Source organism: Streptopelia decaocto, assembly GCF_964273445.1.
Source record: "Streptopelia decaocto genome assembly, chromosome: 5".
NCBI classification, from domain to species: domain Eukaryota; kingdom Metazoa; phylum Chordata; class Aves; order Columbiformes; family Columbidae; genus Streptopelia; species Streptopelia decaocto.
This window is the reverse complement of record NC_138659.1, coordinates 64162461-64183199: the sequence shown is the minus strand read 5'-3', so window position 1 is coordinate 64183199 and position 20739 is coordinate 64162461. Positions and strand designations below refer to the sequence as shown.

Below are 20739 nucleotides of genomic sequence, written 5' to 3'. Positions count from 1 at the left end.
TATAGCCCATTTTTTGTCCTGAGCACTGAAACCATCCGCTCCCAATTACCAATTTCCTGCTTTGCCTGTTTAACACCTACACGATCTCAGCAGTTGATCCCTGAGACAGTAAGAAAAGATTTGTCATCTCATCACCCGCAGTGGAGACATCAGCATCCAGACGACAAACCTGCTCTTTCAACATGCTCTTAAGTACTGGAGTTTTCCTTAACCAGGTCTCACAAAGAAGCAAATTAAACCCATGACTATTAGAAACCCTGACGGCTTTCTAATAGGGACAGTAATTTTTCCAGGCTGGCTGAACCCATTCACCATCTCTATGACTTGCCTCTGGTTGAACATTGTGGTCACACTCTCACGTGCACACACATGCTTTGTCTCTAAAGCCTTTTTAATAAAATTCTTACTGTTGCCAACTGATTCCTTGACTGCCAAGCAAACAGAATGACCCCAGCCATTAAAGTCTCAATGACATTCCCGCTCTGAATAGAAACTTCACCATCTATTACACTAAAAAACAAAGTCCTAAGGTATCCCAAAATTCAAGGATAAAGTTTAACTTTATTTTCTTTCAATAAACATATAAATCAAAAACAGAACTGCAGGGTAAGATGCTAAATGCTTCGTTATTGATGAAGGCACTGCTAGAATATTTTGCTAACGGCTCAGATTTGATTTATTTTTACATATATATAAAGATCGCATTGATTTTGCTTAAAAAGTATTAAAAAAGTGCTTAACATGCTGGCAGCAGAAATATATTATGAAGTGCACAGAAAAACTACCATTTAAATAAAGAAGAAAGAGAGCCAGCCAGGCAGAGGCATTAGGAGGAAATAAATTATGAAGCCCTTGTCAATCTGCCTGAAGCAGCACCAGCAGCAGAGCCAGGGCCAGACCACAGAAAATTTGCTACAGACTAAAGATCACAAGCCCAAATTCAAGAGGGACAATATTCAGATCAAAAAGCAGGACACGCTTTTCTAGCAGGGATTGCTCCATGAAAAACACCCGTTAAAATAAGACAAATCTTTCAGTCTGTGTCAAGGATATATTCTAAACGGTAAATCACAGACACATTAAGATTTTCTGGCCAGAGTAGCATAAAATTCCTATTAACTACTGTTTGTCTCAGCTGGGCACTCAGTACTAAATCTTCTACTAGTCTCAGAAATACTCTATGCACACTTTTCCTCTCACTCTAAATAGCCCTTAGTGTTGAGATATCATGACTGTCAGTAATCAAGATCCAGGATATTTTGTTCTTGAAAAAACTAGGTTTTTCTGTTGCTGTAGCACAATTCTGAATTCTAGTATCTCAGGGACGTGCATATTAGTAAGAATAAAACGGTTAAAATGAGTATTTCCCTAGGTTCCCATGGGAACACAACACTTATTTCCAGATCTGGATAGTTTCAAGATACTGGGTTAAACACTCATTAAAACATGTCTAAAAAAAGCTGTTCCTAGATTTTTCAGTGGCTTGCCAGTTACTGTTCATTGGGACTAATGGATCTCTTACTCATTGGAGCCTGGGGGTACCCGGGGCAGAGCATTCGAGCAGTCATAAAATGAGCTCTTGTTGCATAATTTGTTCACTTTACGCATTCTTCACCCTGTGTCTTCAAAGAACAGCTATTTGCTCTCTGCCATAGGTGTGCGTGCTATCCACCCTTTTACAACTACAACCAAACATACTTGCTACCCATCCTGTAAGTAAAATGGTTTCTGTAGTGCAGTACAAGTTATGTGAGAAGTTGGTCATTGATTGGAGATAAAGTTGTTCTGCATTTATTTCTGGAGGTGACAGAACCTGGTGTTGGGGAAAATGAGAGGAATCCCAGGGAAAATAAGTTCTAGCTAGAGCTGGTGAAAGCCTCTACTTGCTTCAGAGGAATAAAAGCATTGAGGGAAGTTGCATTTGTAAATTGAAAGATACCTCCAGTCCTTAGAAACATCATCTACACACCTGAATGTGTACAACTGCCTTCCTCCTCTCCCTACACTTTCTATATATATTAGGACTTGCAGCCTAAGTTAAAATCTGCTGATGTCAACAAGAGGCTTTCTTTCGCTTGCCATTTCACTCTCTCGAGTGACTAGGCTATGGAACAGATCCTGTCTTCTCAGGATCACAGATGTGTTAGCAAAAATTGCAACAGACCAGTTGCAAGCTAACTGAAAGCTGATGAAAATACAATTCTCCTTTTGAAATTAAAAATAACAGGGGGTCTTACATGGAATAGCAAAAAAACCATGGTGAGCATTAAACAAACAGATGAGATAAAAAATGTGCTAGACACTTATAACACTGTATACAAATGTACCCTATTAATAGAAAGATTTCTCAATAGCACTAATTTTTGAAGAAACAAATCCCTGTGGATGAAACAAGAAGACTAACAGAGTTACATCTACTGGGCTATTTTCAAAAGAGCAGAAAGATAAATAAAGAAAATGAGAACTTAATCCAGAAGACCACTGGGATAACATAAATTAGGTTATTGGAAAAAACAGATTTAGACAATAAGAGAAGCTGTGTTTCAATCAAAGTCTTTGATCATTCAAGACAAGTATACTGGAAAATGATGTTTTCTGCTTTATTTGATCTCTTTAGGAAATAATCTCTTTCTTCTCTGTTCCAATCCAAAGTACCAAAAAACCCACCCTGAAAAGAAACAACTAAAATCTCCCACTGTTCTCTTACTGAACACAATTCTTTTCTCCCACCTCTGAAATCAAAATTTCTTACAATGATTAGTTCATCCATATTGTACTTTAAATATGCCGCTACAGTGCTTTAACATTTCAATTTGCTTGTGGTACTTTCATCGTTTGCCTTAAGGTCTTTATAAGAATATACAAAAGAAGAAAACTGTCTGTTTACTGAACAATAAAACATTAACTCTATCTACACAAAAAGCTCCATTCATCTTGCATAGAGTTCAGTTTCTTATTTTATAGAAAACAAAAAGCTCTATAGATGTCTGGAAAGGTATCCTGCAATGAGAAACTTCAGGATATTTATTTCTTAGGTTGAAAGTAAGGTTGGAACTTGAGCATTTCACTTCATACCAGCACACAGAGAAATTGCTTTTTGTAAGGTGCAGACAAAGACATAAAATGCAGCATGTGGAGATTCAAGTCAAATTGGGAATAAACCACAGCTTCTTTTAAGCAATAGAGATAACTAGCTACCAAGATAACTTACCGTGCAAAGTAGCAATTCCATTAACACAGAGTATTAAATGAAATTCTCACGTCTCTTTCACAAAGTTACACCCTCACCCAAGTGCAAACTCTTGACTTTACAGCATTTGGTCACTCAGAGAGTCAAGTCCCTGCGCACCAGCGTCAAACCCAAAGGTGGAGGAACTGTACAAAGCCCAGCAGGCCGCAGGATAAACCTGCAGCAGCAGCCGGGCCACCCCTCTTTGGTGACATTTCGGTGACAATTTCAAAAGCAGAGCATTCTCTCAGATGTCACTCGTGTTTAAACCATGTTTCCCATTACAAGAAGAGGAAAATAGAGCTGCTGCTAACATGTATGGGGACACAAAGGGAAGTCCTTTCAGGATAGTCCATTACACACAAGGAAACAAACTGAGGTGCCTTTTAGCATTCCCAAAGCACTGGCTTTTAGTCCTTTTGTAAATCCCAAGGGTAGCAGTGGTGAAAAATAATCAGTGCAATCAAATTCTTCTGTCTACACGAACTTCGGAACAGGCCCTCGCTGCCCCAGTGAATTAAAATGGTTTCAGCGAGGATCCTTGCTGGTTGGTCCCTCTCCTGCCCAGTCAGGACCATATTCCGTCAAAGCCCAGAAGCATGTCAGCCCTCACCCAAACCACAGAGACAGCTCGAGCAACGCACAGATGGCAAAAGTAAATTCCATAAGCCCTATGAAGGGCATAACAGTCAACTATACTTTAAATTATGGATACTTTAAATTAAATTTGGATGTTGTACCAGAATAAGATACGTACACCTATAACGATGACTGCACTCTTCAGAGCAGTTGTTATCAAACTGTTATCTTCAGGGATCATTTATACTTAAAACTATGCACTTACACCGATATTTCAGACTTAATGTAAAATATTAGCATCTACATTTAATGCATTCTAGATAACATTTGACTGAAAGAACAAGCTGCATAGGAAAAACTACAGTTAAACTGACATTTCCTGAAATGGATTTCAAGAAAGCAAACTGCCACACCACCGTCTTGTATCCTCCAAGCTATGACGGTCTTGTCACCATGGTATTTCAGGGTTCAATTAACAGCTATAAAGAAAAAAAAATATTTTGGAGCACATTTATCAAACCTTAAGGTTCATAATTTTTTTTATTGAGGAATCAGCAACGACAGCTTAGTTTATGAAGTTTATGAAGACTTGACATCAGTGGCAGTCTCATTTACAGTGTGCAAGAAGGAAAACAAACAGATCAGGAAACAGCAAGCGCTGGATATTTTCAGTGCATGTTCGAACCTCAGAAAACAAAAGAACCATTTTTCTTGCTCTGCAGTCTGTCACCCTCCCAGTACAGACTTGTAAATTTACACAGGAGGCAAGACAATCCAAATCCAATCTTAAAATGTCTCAATCATTCAGTCTTTTTCCTTGACCCAACTTATCACTTATCTTCACAGCTCACAGCAGTTTCACCAGGATGCTCTGTCTTCAATTTTTTATGAGATGGCTCTGCCGGGAGAAGAGACGTGCAATGCTCTAAGGATCGTGCAATTTCATCAATTGTCCATTTGTCTTCATGAAGGGCATGCTCCTCTAGCGTGAAAGGCCCCTGTTTGGTTCGGGTCAGCTCTTGCATAGTGGCACAGGTAGAGAGTTCTACAGTGAAGGAGAAAAGAGGATTTAGAAAAAGTGCATGGTCAGGTTTAACTATTTGCAACTCATTGAAAATATATTTTTACATGTAGCTTTCTACATTATTCTGCTTTATTTGAGAAGGAAGTTCATGAAGATTTATCGGTCAACTATAACTTAAATTTGAGCCAAGGAATTCCTTTAATTTCAATAGATCTCCAGTGTAGCAAAGGGTTCAAAATCTGAGAGAAAGTTGTCAAAACATTTTCCAGATTTAAATCAGAATGAAAAAGGGGAAATAATGACATTAGACATAAGCAGAACATTCTGTATTTGCAAGTGATTTAGAAGACCATGTACTATTTGTCCACAGACTTTGAGGCGTTAGCACTTTTTGCCTTCAAGGAGGATCTTGGGCGTTTTTATCCTGTGCTGCCTATCAGGACAATATAAAGTAAGATAAGGAAAAATTAAAAGATACAAACAAATGCTCTGATACATTAAATAAATACCAGCAGGACAGAATTACATAAGGAGGGGTATAAAACATAACAGCAACCAGAGATGACTTGCAAGCACACAGGTATACTAATATATTCTCTCCTGTCCTTTCTGATGCAGGAAGATTTCTACTGCATTTTAAATTTTTGAAAAGAAAGCAGCAGAGGACAGGCTTTATCTTGGTCTGCCATTTTGAAGGACTAAACATAAGCCAGTATGCTCAGAAGGCTGTAACAGCATCTTTGACTTGCCTAAGTACGAATAACACATTGAAATGCACAGGGTTATCCCACATCACTTGCATTTTTGATCTGCAAATGTATCGTTTTTAAAAAAAATAAATGTATTATCTGTTCTCCATCATGCAGCTTGATAGATACAGAGCACAAGACAAACAACCCTGTGGGAAAGCAAAACCACAGTTCAGGCAAAGGAGAAAGAAAACACTAGAAAAATCATCAGAAATGTAGAAGTCTTTCCCGCAGATAGGGTTTATTATGTGCATGATAATGTTCTGTGCAATCTGTTTTCAAAATCTGATAAAAAACATTTAAAAAGACAGTATCTTTCCTCTCTTCTCACTTTTAATCTGAATTAGATTTAACATACGGAGGAGATTAAAAAAAAATCCCCACCTTGCCTTGTTTTATCTTGCTCAGTGCTATTACTTGCTCAATTTTTATCCCCCACCCCCCAAGGTCCTCTGGCAATTTAGCCTTCACTCCCCCAAGCTCCAAAGGAAAACAGTGTGTTATACAAAAACAAGTGATACCACTACAGTTCTGCAAAATAACGCATAGGTCTGGTCACTGGAGATATAGAAAATGACAAATTTTTTCCTTCAAGAGACACATTCATTCCTTAAAGCTTAATGAGTTTTTTTCATGCCTACCTTTGCCAATGTCACTGACCAGGCTCCTGACATAAAAGCCACCACCACATTCAACATCTGGAATGTTAACAGTGACATGGTAAATTGCCAATGCAATGTAAAATCTACTTTACATAGAAAGCATGCCCCCACATAAATGTAAAAATGCGCTAAGCAAACAACCCAGTGATAAAATATTTATAGGATGCAACATCAATTATTCATCCTGTAACATATGTGCGGGTGAGATTGCTAACCCAGACAGGAGAGAAAGCAAATACAATAGCAACTGAACTAACTCACTAGAAATAAAGTACTTGCTGTGGTATGTTAACAAATGCTTCAGTGCTATTTATTTTAAAGGTTTCAGAAGGTTGATTCATATTTCTAACGAAGAAAACAAGTTATTTCAAGTAAAGTCTAAACTGGCTATCAGTGCTTTTAAGATACTGATCACAGGCAGCACCAATAAAATTTTAAAATTCGCCTTTAACTTTCCCTGGTCTCTCAGCCCTTCCCTTCCCTCTCTGCCAGTGATCAGTTGCCAGTCACCCAACTATAAAGTAAGGGCTGAAGTAACAAAGCACTGAGTTCTGTCACTCATACCTGCTCATCATATAACATCTGGTCCATCAGAGGACTACGGGTTAGCTAGGCAGTTGATCAATGCAAGACATTATCCTGACCTCATGTAGCATCAAACATTTACAAGTCTTTTGGGTTTATTTATTCATGCGCTTCTTAATGTACTACCCAAGCTTCTTCATATATAACAGAAGGAAGGACAAGATCCTGCCTCTTCAACCAAGAAAGAGGTCTGACAGCAACTGATACTGAAGTGCACCCTGGGAGAGAAGCCAGCAGGTCTGGGCACCTGGCTAAAAGAATGGGCAAAGTAGACCTGAGAAAGGAGGAGTGAGCTGGAGGTTGCAAGACCATAGACAGATGCAAATAATCCCCTGACCAGCCTCCCAGAATTTTCCCTCACAGGAAGATTACATATAATCAGCTTAACCTAAAACCAGAATATGGTGCTTTTACTGCACAGTGAAAGTCTCCGCACATGGGCTCACACCAAAATAAGTAGCTGAGGGAAATGAAACCCATTTCACTATCTTAGTCCCATTCTGAGTGTAAATAAACACTAACAAGCTGGGGGCATCACTCTATGTAACATTCTTTGGCCTTTACCCAGTGTGAACAGTGGTGGCTGGAACTGCTGGAGAGAGAGGTTGTACACTCGTACTGGCCGAGCAGGCTTTGCTTCGACTGCTTCTCCTCTCTTCATCAGAGTTGACAGCCTTTCTCCATCCTTCTTCAAAGCAGAATAGCTGATCAGATAGAGCACGAAAATTTGTGTCATACGGCTGTAATAGAACAAGCTTCCCGTCCTCAAGATCCTGTTAATATTGTACTACAGCAGCATACATTTTACCCTTCTAATCCTTTCCAAGCGCTCACAAAAAAAAAACAAAACCAAAAACACCACCAAAAAAAAAAAACAAAAACAAAAAAAACAACAACAAAAAAAACACAAACAAACAAAAAAAAAAACCACCAAAAAAACCCCACAACCTAGCAAGTGCTTCTGAAATCTCTTGGAGACAGAATCATCTACTTTGCCAGTAGCTACATAAACTGGAAAACAAGAGATGGTCCTTTATTTATCTGTTGCTGTAGAGATTTAAAAGTGTTTCATCACTCAATTGGTAGTTTATGAAAACAAAGTGTTTCTATAAGGGGTCCAACACTTGCAGCCACCTCTGCCCCAGTGTCTCCTAGCAGTCTGCAGGGTGTCCTCTCTGTCAGTGTTGTGCAGGCAACCCCTGGAATTCTGCCTTGCGCCTTTCCTCAGCTCACAACAGGGTCTTCCCTGAACAGCAACTGCCAAGATATGTAGCCTTGTTCTAGGGTGTCTAAGGGACCACTATAGAGCAAAAAATTAATGTCACTGATTCCATGGAATTTTATCCAAAGCTCCAACTGTGGTCTTGACAGAAAGACGACTGCAGAAAAATTGAAAAAGATGTTGCTCATATTAGCAGAGGGTAATTTGAAACAGGTCACATGAAGCAGAACACTCACTGAATTACTGACCTTGCAGGGCTCACATTGGAACCACAGTAACCGACCCATTGTAAATGCACAGGAAAGCACGTTAGCTTAAATCACCATAAAAGCCACCTGTCACAAGTTAAAAGCTTGCACATCGCCAGCTACTATGGCTCACCTGACTAGAAGAAATCTGCTGAGCTACAGAAGCTCAGTCACTCATCACTCATTCATACCCTAAGTTTTCAGAAAACTAATTCAAAGTCATTTAAGGCACTTCCACACACATGTCAATAAGCCTCTCCTTACCCCACAGATAAAATTAAAGACTCGGAGCTTTGCTTTCTAACTGGAAGACAGGATAGAACCCACCAACCGCTCCTAAGCCATTTAAGACTGCTTCACTGTTTTACATTTACCCCAATAACCCACGGACTCCAAGTCACCATTTGTGCTTGATGTTCAAATGGACATGACCTGCAAACGTTGAACTCCTGAGACTGCCTTGTCTCAAGCCTCTTGCCAAAATGTGTCTTTTTTCTTTTTCCAACAGCTAAACATATGTGCCTAGAGTATCTGAATATTGTGGAACTTACAGTGGAGGAACCTGCATTATGTCCCCTATGAACTTTTGCAGTACATTTTCCAGATCTCCTTTTGTTATCTGGTCTGTAGAAAGAAAACAGTAAGTATGTTAGCACTGATTATTCACATGGCTCTAATGGCATCAGTGACGTTCTGCAAATAGATATAATGAAGAGTTCCCTCCCATCGGAATTTAGATTGGGTGAAAAACACCAAAGAAAAGAGATAAAAAACAGAATGTAGGTAGGAGGGTGAATTGTTACCAAAAGAGTGGAACAAACTGTCCAAGGTGATTAAGACAGTCTGGATGCTTTCAGAAGGGCAGAAATCCCAATATACACAGCTTTCTTTTGCAATTTCTCTCTCTTGGGACTGCAGATTCATTTTTCTTGGGAACTACGCAAGAACTACAAAATTGTCCTACTCTCGTTTTTGTTAAAGAACCAAAAAGAATAAAATGCTCATCTAATCTTGGACACTTCTCTTTAACAGTACCTAACTGCAGGGAAAAGAAAACAGATTATTACAGAACAAAAGCATTGTGGGGTTTGGTTTTTTTTTCTAGTGAAGAAAACGACTGCATCTGGAACAACATATCAAATTTCCGTATCAAACAACTAACCTGAAAATGCATACCAGGATATTGTTATATATTAAGTAAGGCAATTTTACTGAAGAAATCCTGTAAAAGAAAAATAGCTGCTTTAGGCAATCTACTCTCTTTTAAAAGTACACGTACACATCTGTCCCTTTTTTATTAGACGGCTATAATCTAAGTAGCTGATTGCTTTGGTTCTTTGAAATACTATTTCTAGTATTGAAATTATAATATAATTGAAAATTATACTATTTCTACTATTGAAATACTATTCAATAGAGATGACATTCATCTCTAATTTGTTTAGAGAGTGAAAACATAAGATCTGTAATCACAATGCACTTCAGTGAATTTCTGCTGTCTAGGACTTGACTAGTCCTGTTTCTCATAAGTTATATTCAATTAGAGTCACCCTGCTAAGTCAACAGCATCCTGGAACATAAAACAACCAAATTGATTTATTGAGCCTTCATTATGTTTTGGAAGAGCCCTTTACTTGCAAACCTTACAAAACAAATGTGTTTCTTGCTGTACGTAAAAAAGAAGAGGTTTCTTTCCACAGCAGCTTTGGAAGACGGCAATGTGGTACCTCACTTTTGCCAAGCACACTTTGCAGTATCAAGAGCAGATGCTGTCCCAAGGCTCCAGCAGCTGTCCCAAGAAATATCATTAACAGTGAGGTTGCAAGGCATGAAAGTCAGTCAGGGATGCTGAGAGACACTGAGGTACATCAGAATATGGGGTAGGAACAACAAAACAGTAAGTCTGGATATTCTGAAGAGCTTCTTATATGGTTATTTCAATCTTCTGTTTGTATTACTCCAGTTTAGCAACAAAATTATGTGTGGAAAGTTAGCACGACCCAGCCCTATGCCGGTGATCCTGTCAGCCGTCTCGTGAACCCCAGGTTGCTTCATGCTAGAATTTAGTATTTAAGATCTAAGCGTAAGTGTCACTTGGGGTTCTCTTCCAGTTTTCATACCATGAACTGCATCTGTGGCCAGGGCATTTGATGAGCCACCTGATTCAGTTCCTGCTCGGATCTCATATTCCCCTGACTGAGAGGTTACATCTCACCTCTAAGGCAATCTCTCCCATGCTATAGGCAATCTCTACCTCAGGAAAGGAAAAGAAAAAAAAAAACCAAAAACCAAAACATTCACAATGCAAGAAAGGATGCATTAAGCCATTAAAAAATGAAGTTGTGTGATGTGTTGTCAAAGTAAATATTTAGAGATGAGTTTGCTAAGCTTGAAAATAAATCATATTTGTCTTCTGCAATACATCATGGCACAAACTGGCACCTTGCCCTCTCCTAGAACACACAAGCTGGTGGAGCTTTCATCCAGTTCTCAGTTATAAAGAATGCACTATTAGTCTTGTCCCAAACAAAAAGTTTCACGATGTCTAAATTGTTTATTTGTCACAGGCGTTAGTTTGGCCTTATGGCTCTGCAGGCACACAGCCACATGGGAACCAGCTCCTTCACCACCTCTCAGCTCCCACAGTCACCTCGGCAGCACAGGGGGGGAACAGTCCTGCTGCCCAGGAGAACTGGTCCCTCAGCCCACTGGTCTCACTCACCCGGCTGCAGGCTTGAATTTAGCAGCTTAACAACTTGTCTGGTCAGCAAGTTTAGGGCAGCATCTGGACTCAACCCTCCATCAAGCATGGAATATGAACATACCCATAAAGGCTACTTGGCACCAACAGTTCCAAAACTTTCCCCATTTGACTTTTCTTCTCCAGTCCCTGAGAGTAAGGGGCTGAGAGACATTTCTGCAGGACGCATCTGTCACTGAACTTGCCACCAAGAGTTCACCTGTTCCTCTCAATATCCTTGTTGCAAATACCAAGTATCTGCTGTATTGCAGACCAGGAGTTTTTGCTAGAAGCTGGATTTAAACTGCAGCTCCGTGTGCTTCCCAGGAGGGGTGCGGGCGCTGCCACCTTGTTTCACAATGATTTCAGTGAGGATTGTCGAGGTTTGGCCCATGTGACAACTGCACCCAGTTCCCAGGAATAACGACAGCCTTAGCTTAGACAAAATGATTGTACTGGCTCTGTGAGAACACTGTTTAGAATATATCCAATCCAATACTGCTTTCTAAATTTCTTCCTAAGCCTTTAGATTGACAGCACGGTTCTGTGATTTCTGCATAGACTCTGCATCTTCCCTATAATTCTGAGCACCCCAAAGCACCCAAAACTTCTGGCCCCCAATGCTTCTAAAAACATTTAGTTTAAACCTATTAGCTTTTAACACGAAAATTTTAAAGAACAGTTATGCTTCTGAACAGTGGTGACAGCTAATCAATTTTCCTGCTATAATAATGAAGGAAGTTAAACAAGTTACCAAACCAAAAGGTGCCAGTTGTGCCACAACCTCAAGAAGCCTCCACTGAAGGGTGATACTGCTCTGCACTTGTTAATAAGTTACACCAAACTATCCAGGCCAGTTCAAAAGAACTAGAGCAGATGACCTCGACTCAGTCTGGCCTGGCAGAAATTATTTGCAAACAAACAGACAAGCAGAATGCTGAAAGGACTACTTTTTCCAAATTATTCAGGTAGTGCTATTGAACACATATACCAGCATAATCAGCAGAGACCTGCAGAAAATCCTCATGAATTTTGTTCTCCATGTCTGGATATAGTCTGCAGGCAGCCAGAAGTGGGTTTCAGAATGTACATTCCTGTGCATAGTTACAAACACTAAAAAAAAGGGAAAAAAAAGTTCATGTTCTCAATAAAGCAGAATGTGAAACACTACTTGCTTCCAAAGTCAGCATCGGATATACTGGGAGCTGTATGAAACCATAACCTAATTTCATGTGGAAACGTAAATTTGTTGTCTGATAAGAAACAAAAAAAAAAAACATGAGAATTTGAGGAGGGGGTTAAACCCAAGGAGCTCTCTTTAGTGCATCCTTTCATTGCAACTAACTGTAATACACAACTGTTTGCTTTCTACATTGCTGTCTAGGGACACTTTCGAGGACTACAAAGTAACACTTTCTTTATAGCAGGAAACTTCTGCAAGCACTTTCCTCCAGAATGACTCCACTGGACCACAAGAAGTGTTGTATATATCCTGCAAGCTGTTTTTGTGCCCCTTCTCTGCACTAAGGCCCAATCCTGGATGCTGCTGGCACTGCAGGATTTCTGTTCCTTAGAAGATGCTCTCCTTCTCCCAGGATCCTTCTAGGTATCAAAGGAAAGCTGAAATTCAGCTCAAATATCTGGTTTGTCTGTTCTTGGAGTACCAAGTAGGATTATGGGTAGCAGGCTACCCAGGGAATCATGCAGAAAACAAGCTGCTTTGGAGAAGACACTGGAAAGATGAGAAATACCTGCTTGATCAGAAGAAGAGGAAGGAAATACAAAATATGTAGATAGCATGGAGAAAAGAAGTATGCATGTTCCCTCTTTCTTCTTTCTGAAGAATCAAATCTGACTGATTTACACCAAAATGGAAAGCAACGGAGACCAATTTCATGAGCATTTCTTTCAGCCGTCAGCTTCAGCAAAAGGAAACTTCATCCAACACCTGAAACTGCACAGCCCCAGCAACACCAGTACTGCTCTTCATGAGACCGTATGGCGAACTGGATCGTGCAACTGATCTCCATTTAAAAAGATAAGCGACTCAAAAGGGGGTATTTTTAACCCAAACCAGTTCCCCAAGAACACAATCTAACAGAAAGCTAAACCACCATAACATAGGAGGTGGTGCAGAGGTGGGAGTTACTACAACAAAAGCTACCAGTGGAAGAAACACACACAAAACCACCGTTCTGTATTCTGTCTGCAGTAAGCAGTACAAAATAAAAAAGCAAGACCAGTGTTTCAAGAAGCAGATTTTTTAAAATTAATTGTTCATGGGAGTTGCATCTACTTTAATTGATATTTCACAGCTTATATGTGAGCAAGTATCTAAAATGAATCCTACTCGGTGCAGCAGAATCACAGCATTCCACTTTCTGGGAGGAATACATAAAAACCAAGGAAGTGTTTTCCAACCATCATGAAGTGTTGGCAACTCTAACACTATAGGGATGCTCAGTCCTTCAGAAGCTTAGAGAGAGACTTAGAACTTGATCCTGAAGCAGAAGCAAATGATCCAACATCTCTGAATAACATTAACTAGTAAATAATACTATTCAGAACAATCCATCAAGTTAACGTGGACAAGAAATTCACACTTGCCTGCCTCATACAAAAAGAAAAACTGCAGGAGAAAGAAGACTGGGGGTGAGAGGTGGAATCCAGGCTACCATTTTCATCATGTTATTAACAAAAGAGATAATTTACTTCATGTAACTATTACCAGGCACGACAAACAGTGTGGGACCTATAAGCGTTGCTAAGCAACCAGTCACCTATTGTTTTTTTTACTTTTTTTCCCAGACTATAAAAGAACTAATGGTAAATAACATTTGGTGTGCCCCTGGTTAGTCCTCCATTTTTTCTAAGATGCCCTGGGTATTGTGGAATGTCCACTCCAACAAAGCCACAGTCAGGATTAGCTTTGAGAACTTAAACTCCTGCACTTTGCTCTGTGGGTCAGAAAAGTTCATTTATTAAAGTTGCTAGGACACAGACTGCAAGCAAGAACAAGATCTGGTAGGGGAACATATGTAGAAAGTAGTTTATGCCACCCCCATTTTACATTGAGCAGTCTTAGCTAAAGGGGAGTCCTAGAGGGAAGATCTAAGGATTTTATTCCTCCACTGGCCCTGAAGGGTGTTACTCAAAGAGCACTCATAAGACTGTACACTGAAAGGAGAAAATTTTACTGGACACAACATGTCATTTGTCAGACTGTCAAAGACTTAAAATGGCACAGCCCAGCTCAATCCTATTTTCTCCCTCCTAATGTCTCCTTTGTTTTCTTCCAACAGAAAAGAACACTTGTACTGGCCATAATTGCATGAGGCTGGTCTGCATTATATGAGCACTGGAGTTGAAGATGAAATAATCCTAGTTTGATTTCACATTTACATTTAATTCATAGACTTCCAAACATCTCTTCTGCTTTTCTAAAATAGAGACCATTTGTGCCTTCAAATTATATCGAGTACACAGAAACATTTATGCTTACCATAAGGTTTTTCTTCAGTTACTTTTCCTGTAGCATCTAATGTATCGGTAGCTTTGCCCAGCAGTCCAATGGCAGTGTACTTCTGGGAAGGAAAAAGAGAGATTAGTGAGTCAGGTCTTCAAGGTTGTTTCTTTTTCCCCTCCCTTTTTTTTTAATAAAGACTGCAAGTACCAACTATTTCAAATCAGAACAGGAAGATTGCTATCTGAATAACTAATCCAGCAAGTTTGTGTAACTAAAAGCAAAGATGAAAAGACATTAAACAAAAATTAAATCCCGCATTACATGCACCTATGATTTCGGTTTTAGAAGCCCCAGGGAGAAACAACATGGAATCTAATTTTTACTATAAATACATCAATACCACAAAGAAGATAATAGGGTGGTAAAATCAAAGTCTCTGTGGGGTGTCATATGTCACTGCTGAAGCAAGGCACACAGAGTACCTTTCACACACAATTTTTCTGTTCCTTAAAAATTAAAGAAAAAAAAAGTCACAAAGACCTTCACTTGTGAAAGCAGAACCCGCACTTCCAAGGCAAAGCATTACAACAGTTCTGCCATGTGATGCACTGATATGCAATAGCGTAAAGCTGGAGTTTTGAACATCTGGAATCTGGTAAAGACCTTGTGATTAGCACGAGGAGAGCAAGCAAGGCCACCAAGTGACATCTCTGCTCACCACGGGTTCTCCAAATGTTTCTGTTTCACCACTCCTCCTAAAGAATTCTTCAGTGTATGTATTTGTATCTTGCAAGAAGGGATCAACCTGTTCCCAGGCCAGCAGCTCTTGTCCCTGCTGCATTATCAGCTGATGTCCTTCTCTTCTCCATTGTCACCCTCAGCACTGCCACGCTGTGGGTGTATGGCAGGAGCTGCTGGAGCTGACAGAATCTGCCCGTGAACCAGCTGCCCCGTGTCTTTTCACTAGGCTGCCAACACATGAAGACTCACTCTGTAACATGAGTTTGGGTCAAGTCTGGAGATACCCTCAGGTATTAAAATCTGCAGTTTGACCCACTGCCTGGCCCATTCCATTCCAATTCTCTCAGCCCTATGTTAAGTCCAGGGCCCTTCAAAGTAAAGCAGAGAGAGGGAGAGAACAACCAAAGTGTTCCACATGCCTAACTCCCAGTAAGGTTTCAATGAATTTACTCCAAACTGAGCTAACACAATTTGAACCAAGTTGTAAAAGGATACATCTACTAGAAGCTGGTTGAGCAAATTCTACTGAAACACATCCAAACATGCATAAGCACGAACATTTTACTCTTTAATGCAATGCATCCTTTTTCATGTACTTGAGAAGTACAGACAAGCTCAAGTAATAATAGTGTGGGCACATAAATGACACCTACAAAGAGGGACTACTAAGACATGCCTTGATTTTGTTCCATGTGACAACCTGCCACTTGAATGTATTTCTTCAAGCAACTGCTGCAAAATGGAAGCAGCAGAAATAATCAAACAAAAGGCAGTGGAGTGCCCACTTCAATATAAAAATAACTGTATTCTTTGCTTACCACATTAAGGCTATGTTTTTCCTAAATACTGCAGATGTCTGAACCTCCAGACAACTGCAAAATTAGGCATTTCAAAATCAAATTCTTGAAGTTTACATATTTTTGAATATATGGAAATAAACTAAAGGAAGAATGGATGAAGGCTGTTCCACAATAAATATTTAAACAAATTTTCAAGTAAGTTACCTGCTTTTAGGACCATAAAATTGCCTGCTTTCCAAGACATTCAGTGATCTAGTTCTTAACATGTAATAGCATAGCTAGAAAGAGACATTATTCAGTAACTATTCCAGAGGTTAACAAAAACATGTGAGCAGAACTTCATAAATTTAACATGATGAATTAACTTAGCAGTTCAATAAAACTCTAAATCTGAAAGTCTGAAGCCTCACACACAGTCTTCAGACGTTTCCAAATCAAAGTACTGATACTACTTCGGTTTGAATTACTTTCTTCCTCTTAATTCTGGTTTTGGCTATCTTGCTTCAAGCTGGCTGTTACAAAAACATGTTACATTTGACCTCCCAGCAATGGAGAAATAGTACCATCTGTTTATATGTAAACACAAACTATATGAACAATACAACCCAAATCTCAACATTTGACTTACCCTTTAATTTCTGCAAAAATGGCAAAAAGCCCTCCTTAAATATTAGTCACAAATCCCCATTCCTAACAGGAGCCTTTAAAGAGTCACAAAAGACTCAAGCCGGCAATGCAATAATCCACAAAGAAAGCTATAACAGGTCAGGAAATTAAGAATTACAGTTGTTTTATGATCAGTCTCTGGAGTGCCCTTGGGTATCTACAATTATATATCATAATTCTTACTAGCCATTTAATAGGGTTTATTTCCCCTTTGTTGGTGTGCAGGACCTGGAGCTTGTAGAAGATAATGTAAGAGTCCAGACTTAATCTATTGTTCCTCTTATTTTATGTCAAAATTCAGCATTAACTCTCTTTAGACTCTAAGTCATACTGCTCTCAGAAGCACCCAACAGATTCTGAGTCATTTAATAAGTCTTTGGTGACCTTTTCTCACCTGTGGTGGTGATCATTTACTTCTTCCAATTTTATAAAATACATCTAGGGGCATTCTTCCTCTATTCTTAAATTACAAATCACTGCAGGAACACAGACAGCAACTGCTCACAACCACACTGCCTGCAACCCACTCAACCTGAAACAAAAAACACAAGGTAGGAGGTGTTGCAAGCAGTGGAAAAGCATAAAAAGTGCAGACTGTGATGGGAAATGTCCCTATCTCAGCAGCTCATCAGAGAACGCTCTGCCTCTCAATAGCCCCTACATCCTTTTCCTCTACTCATCCTGAGACCCAGACCCAAACCACTGAAAGATCAAAAGCAGCACACCTCAGCTTCCCTTTGAGCCTCCACAATATGCAACTGTAGCGCACTAAAAGCCAAGATCAAGTACTCCCAGTGACAACTTGCAAGCACTGCTGCACCGAGCATTAACTCCAGCTTCTGAGGGTGGTCTGCAGGGTCCCAAAGCAGAGCCTCACAATTGTACAACAGTACAACAACCCCGAGGGCACAGAGACCTTCCCCCACCTATCTTGAATTAGGGAACAGCTATGTCTCACAGCCTTCTAGAAAACCACCTTCTTGACGTTACAGCAACTGAAACAAAAGGCAAAGTGATCAGAAGCCCTTGAGTATAAGCCACTCATTCACACTAGTGAGACAGCCTGGAGATGATGCTCTACACAGACAAACCACTGCATTCTGTCAACGACAATGTAATGCAAAAGCTCTGTCACACAGCTGGGGACATGGATGGTGGGTGCAGTCTCTACAAGACCAGAAAGACAGGGAAGTGCCCCAGCAGCCATACATTTACCACCATATTTGTCACTAGAAAGAAACAAGCCATAAAAGCCAGAACTGGAGAAAGAAATGGATTACAGGAACCCCAAAGAAACAAATTACAAACCTTCTAATAAATCTGTCAGATTTTAGGAAGAGGAATTTGGGTTTAAAGTCACAACCACAGGGCACAGTCAAAATTCTCACAAGCAATAAACCATAGGATGCTTACAATAATGTTTTAGTAAGAGAATAGCCATAATTTGGCTTTTTTATTTCATATCCAAATCCTTATACTAACACAGAAAGGGAAATCATATCTATAAAAAGCCAGAGAAAAAGGCCAGACTTTATAAGTGTAAGTATTTAACTGTGAAAGGAGGAGGAGGAGGAGAAGGAAGAAGAATCCTCTCCTGTTAGGGGCTGTAGAGCCAGCAGAGCTCCGAGCTGCACAGCCCAGCCGGGGCACTCCTGGAGGCTGCAGCCCCCGGGCTGAGCGCCAGGCATGTCTGCCCCACTTATCAGAGCAAATACCAGACAGAACAGGGAACAGAGCTTCTCAGTTTTAACTGTTACTATATCAAAGTTGTATTTGGAAAGAAGCCAGAGGCTTGAAATCTTAAATTATCACATGTTTTAAAAGCTTTTTCAAACACGGAGAAGCAACACTTTGGAAGAGCTAGACAGAAACGCAAAAAATTATGAAATAAGGTCACTAGTAACTGTCAGGAAGATTTTAAGATGGCTCCCACTGCAAGAATTTCCCAGGCAAGCAAGCTCTCTGGAAGAGGCAGTTCATAAGAGTTCATCCAAGGATGACCCATTTTCTAATCACAGCAGCAAGTGAACATAGAAGTGTAAAGGAAAACAAATTTTAAAAGGCTACAGTCCCCTGTGCAAGAGGCTGAAAGCTGGGCAAGAGAAGCCACACTCACAAGTCAGTTTATGTAAACTGATATCTGCGTGTGGCTGACATGTTTGAGGGAACATAAAACAAAACAAACAAACAAAAACCCAAGCGCTCTGGAGAACCTGAAGGAAAGGAGAGTGAACACACAGCAGGCAAGCGCTGATCAGAATCAGTGCTCCTGTGCTGAACCCAATCAGTCTGCACGCCTGGGATGAGCACTTGCATTTTCGTAGACTTAAGTCACTGCGATAGGGACAAGGCCCTAAACCAGGGCTTTCAAACTCCTTTTCACTGGGGGCCGCATCAGCCTGGCGGTTGTCTTCAAAGGGCCGAATGCAATTTTAGGACTGTATTAATGTAACTACTTCTACATTGATACAGTCCTAAAATTACATTCGGCCCTCTGAAGGCAACTGCCAGGCTGATGTGGCCCCCATTGAAAACAAGTTTGACAGCCCTGCCTTAAACTCTGAGTTTTACAGTACTATTCATTTTGTGTGTAATGATTTCTAAAGCACAACTAAGGAGCTCTGGATTTAGTATTCACATAACTGATATTTACTGTTTGTATAACAGCAGCAGCTACCAGTGGTTTCCAGTATGCTAATCATCCCCCAAACCAAAGAAGTACACTAGGTAGACAAATAAGCTGGAAAAAAAACAAGGGTTGCCATAGTTTCAATTATTTTCCAAAACAAAGCACTCTCACTAAGCAGATTCCAATATATTAAAAGCATAGAGCCCTAATCTCTTAAAAGCAGGTTGCACAGAGGCAAAATAAAGGCTGCAGGATGCTGGAGGAGTTCCATATTTTACGACAGAACAAATTCCAAAAAAAAAAAAACCAAAAAAAACAAACCACAAACACCAAACACGTCCTCTTAACATACACAAACACTACAATTTCTCTTCTCTACCATTCATTTTTTTGGTCCTAAAAGAAAAAGCTGACTCTGTGCTAAGCCTGCACTAAATTTTATTTACTGCTAGATGCTGTAATTGTACTGTCATTGCTGAAGAACTATCTGATCTTTACTCTTGGATTAACAGGATTTTCTGACCTCTTATGTCAGCTTATTTTAAAAGCTCAAACATGTGGGGTGACTAGATTTTCAATGTGAAAGAACAGAACCACCTGTAACAGAGGAACCCACAGAAAATACTTTACCTGGAGTTCAGAGAAGCTTTAAGGTGATAGCTAAAAACTGCAGCAAGTTTAAATTTCGGTGTGAGAGAGAGAGCAGGAACAGGGATGGGAGAGGATCAGTCTCACCAGTAACAGGAACACTAGGTCACCCGAGGTAGCATCACAGCCACATGTCACTTCTAAACACAATACAGGCTCACAACATCCATGTGGGGATGCAGGTTAATGTGCAAAAGCAGCTGCTTGTAACCCACAGTCTCTTCATACACACCTTTTTGGACGCCTGCTCTCTGTTGAAACTTATCTTACCAATATGTCTCAGGCTGGCTCTCAGATTTCATCCTCAGCTGTAACACCTGTTCTGTACCTGCCTCTTCATTCTGTCTGGCAGCTACACCACAGATTATACAAAACAAACAACGATGACCTTCAGCTTCTGTCAGAGAAACAGAGTTGTAAGGAAATTCTCTGCCCAGAAATATAAGATAGCCCTTCCAGAGGGGTAAGACTTTATAGGTATATACAAATTCATAGACAAAATTAAATGCATGAAAGCCCTTAGGTGAATTCGAAGCCATTGCTAACGCGGAGATGCAGTAAATTCTTGAAGGCAGTGGTAAGAGCATCTCAAAATTACTAGAATGGAACACTACATAAAACAATGGAGAATGGCTACTTTAAATCTGCTAACATCTTTTTTTTCCTAGTGATTTTTAGTAAGAGAAAAATAGCTTTGCCATGTTGCAGTCTGAAGGGTTTTTTTTTAAAGAATGCGAGCAAGAACTAGCTG

General features: G+C 40.0%; 1 protein-coding gene across 4 annotated transcripts in view; it reads right to left on the bottom strand.

Annotated features, from left to right (window-relative positions):
* Nucleotides 1–4329: 4329 nt before the first annotated feature.
* Nucleotides 4330–20739, bottom strand: part of TRUB1 (TruB pseudouridine synthase family member 1) — a 29736-nt gene continuing 13326 nt past the window's right edge. The window contains exons 4-10 of one of the 4 annotated variants that reach the window (XR_014184108.1): nt 14541–14622; nt 12049–12151; nt 9461–9520; nt 8850–8922; nt 7393–7532; nt 6223–6279; nt 4771–4853 (exon numbers count right to left, since the gene is read on the bottom strand). Coding sequence is in view for 2 of the 4 variants with exons in the window: in XM_082053347.1 (XP_081909473.1) it covers nt 4639–4853; nt 6223–6279; nt 7393–7532; nt 8850–8922; nt 14541–14622 (567 nt within the window). In the remaining 2 variants the exon portion in view is untranslated. Of the gene's footprint in view, nt 4854–6222; nt 6280–7392; nt 7533–8849; nt 8923–9460; nt 9521–12048; nt 12152–14540; nt 14623–20739 lie in introns of all 4 variants that reach the window. The other 3 variants (XR_014184109.1, XM_082053347.1, XM_082053348.1) reach the window with 3 other exon arrangements.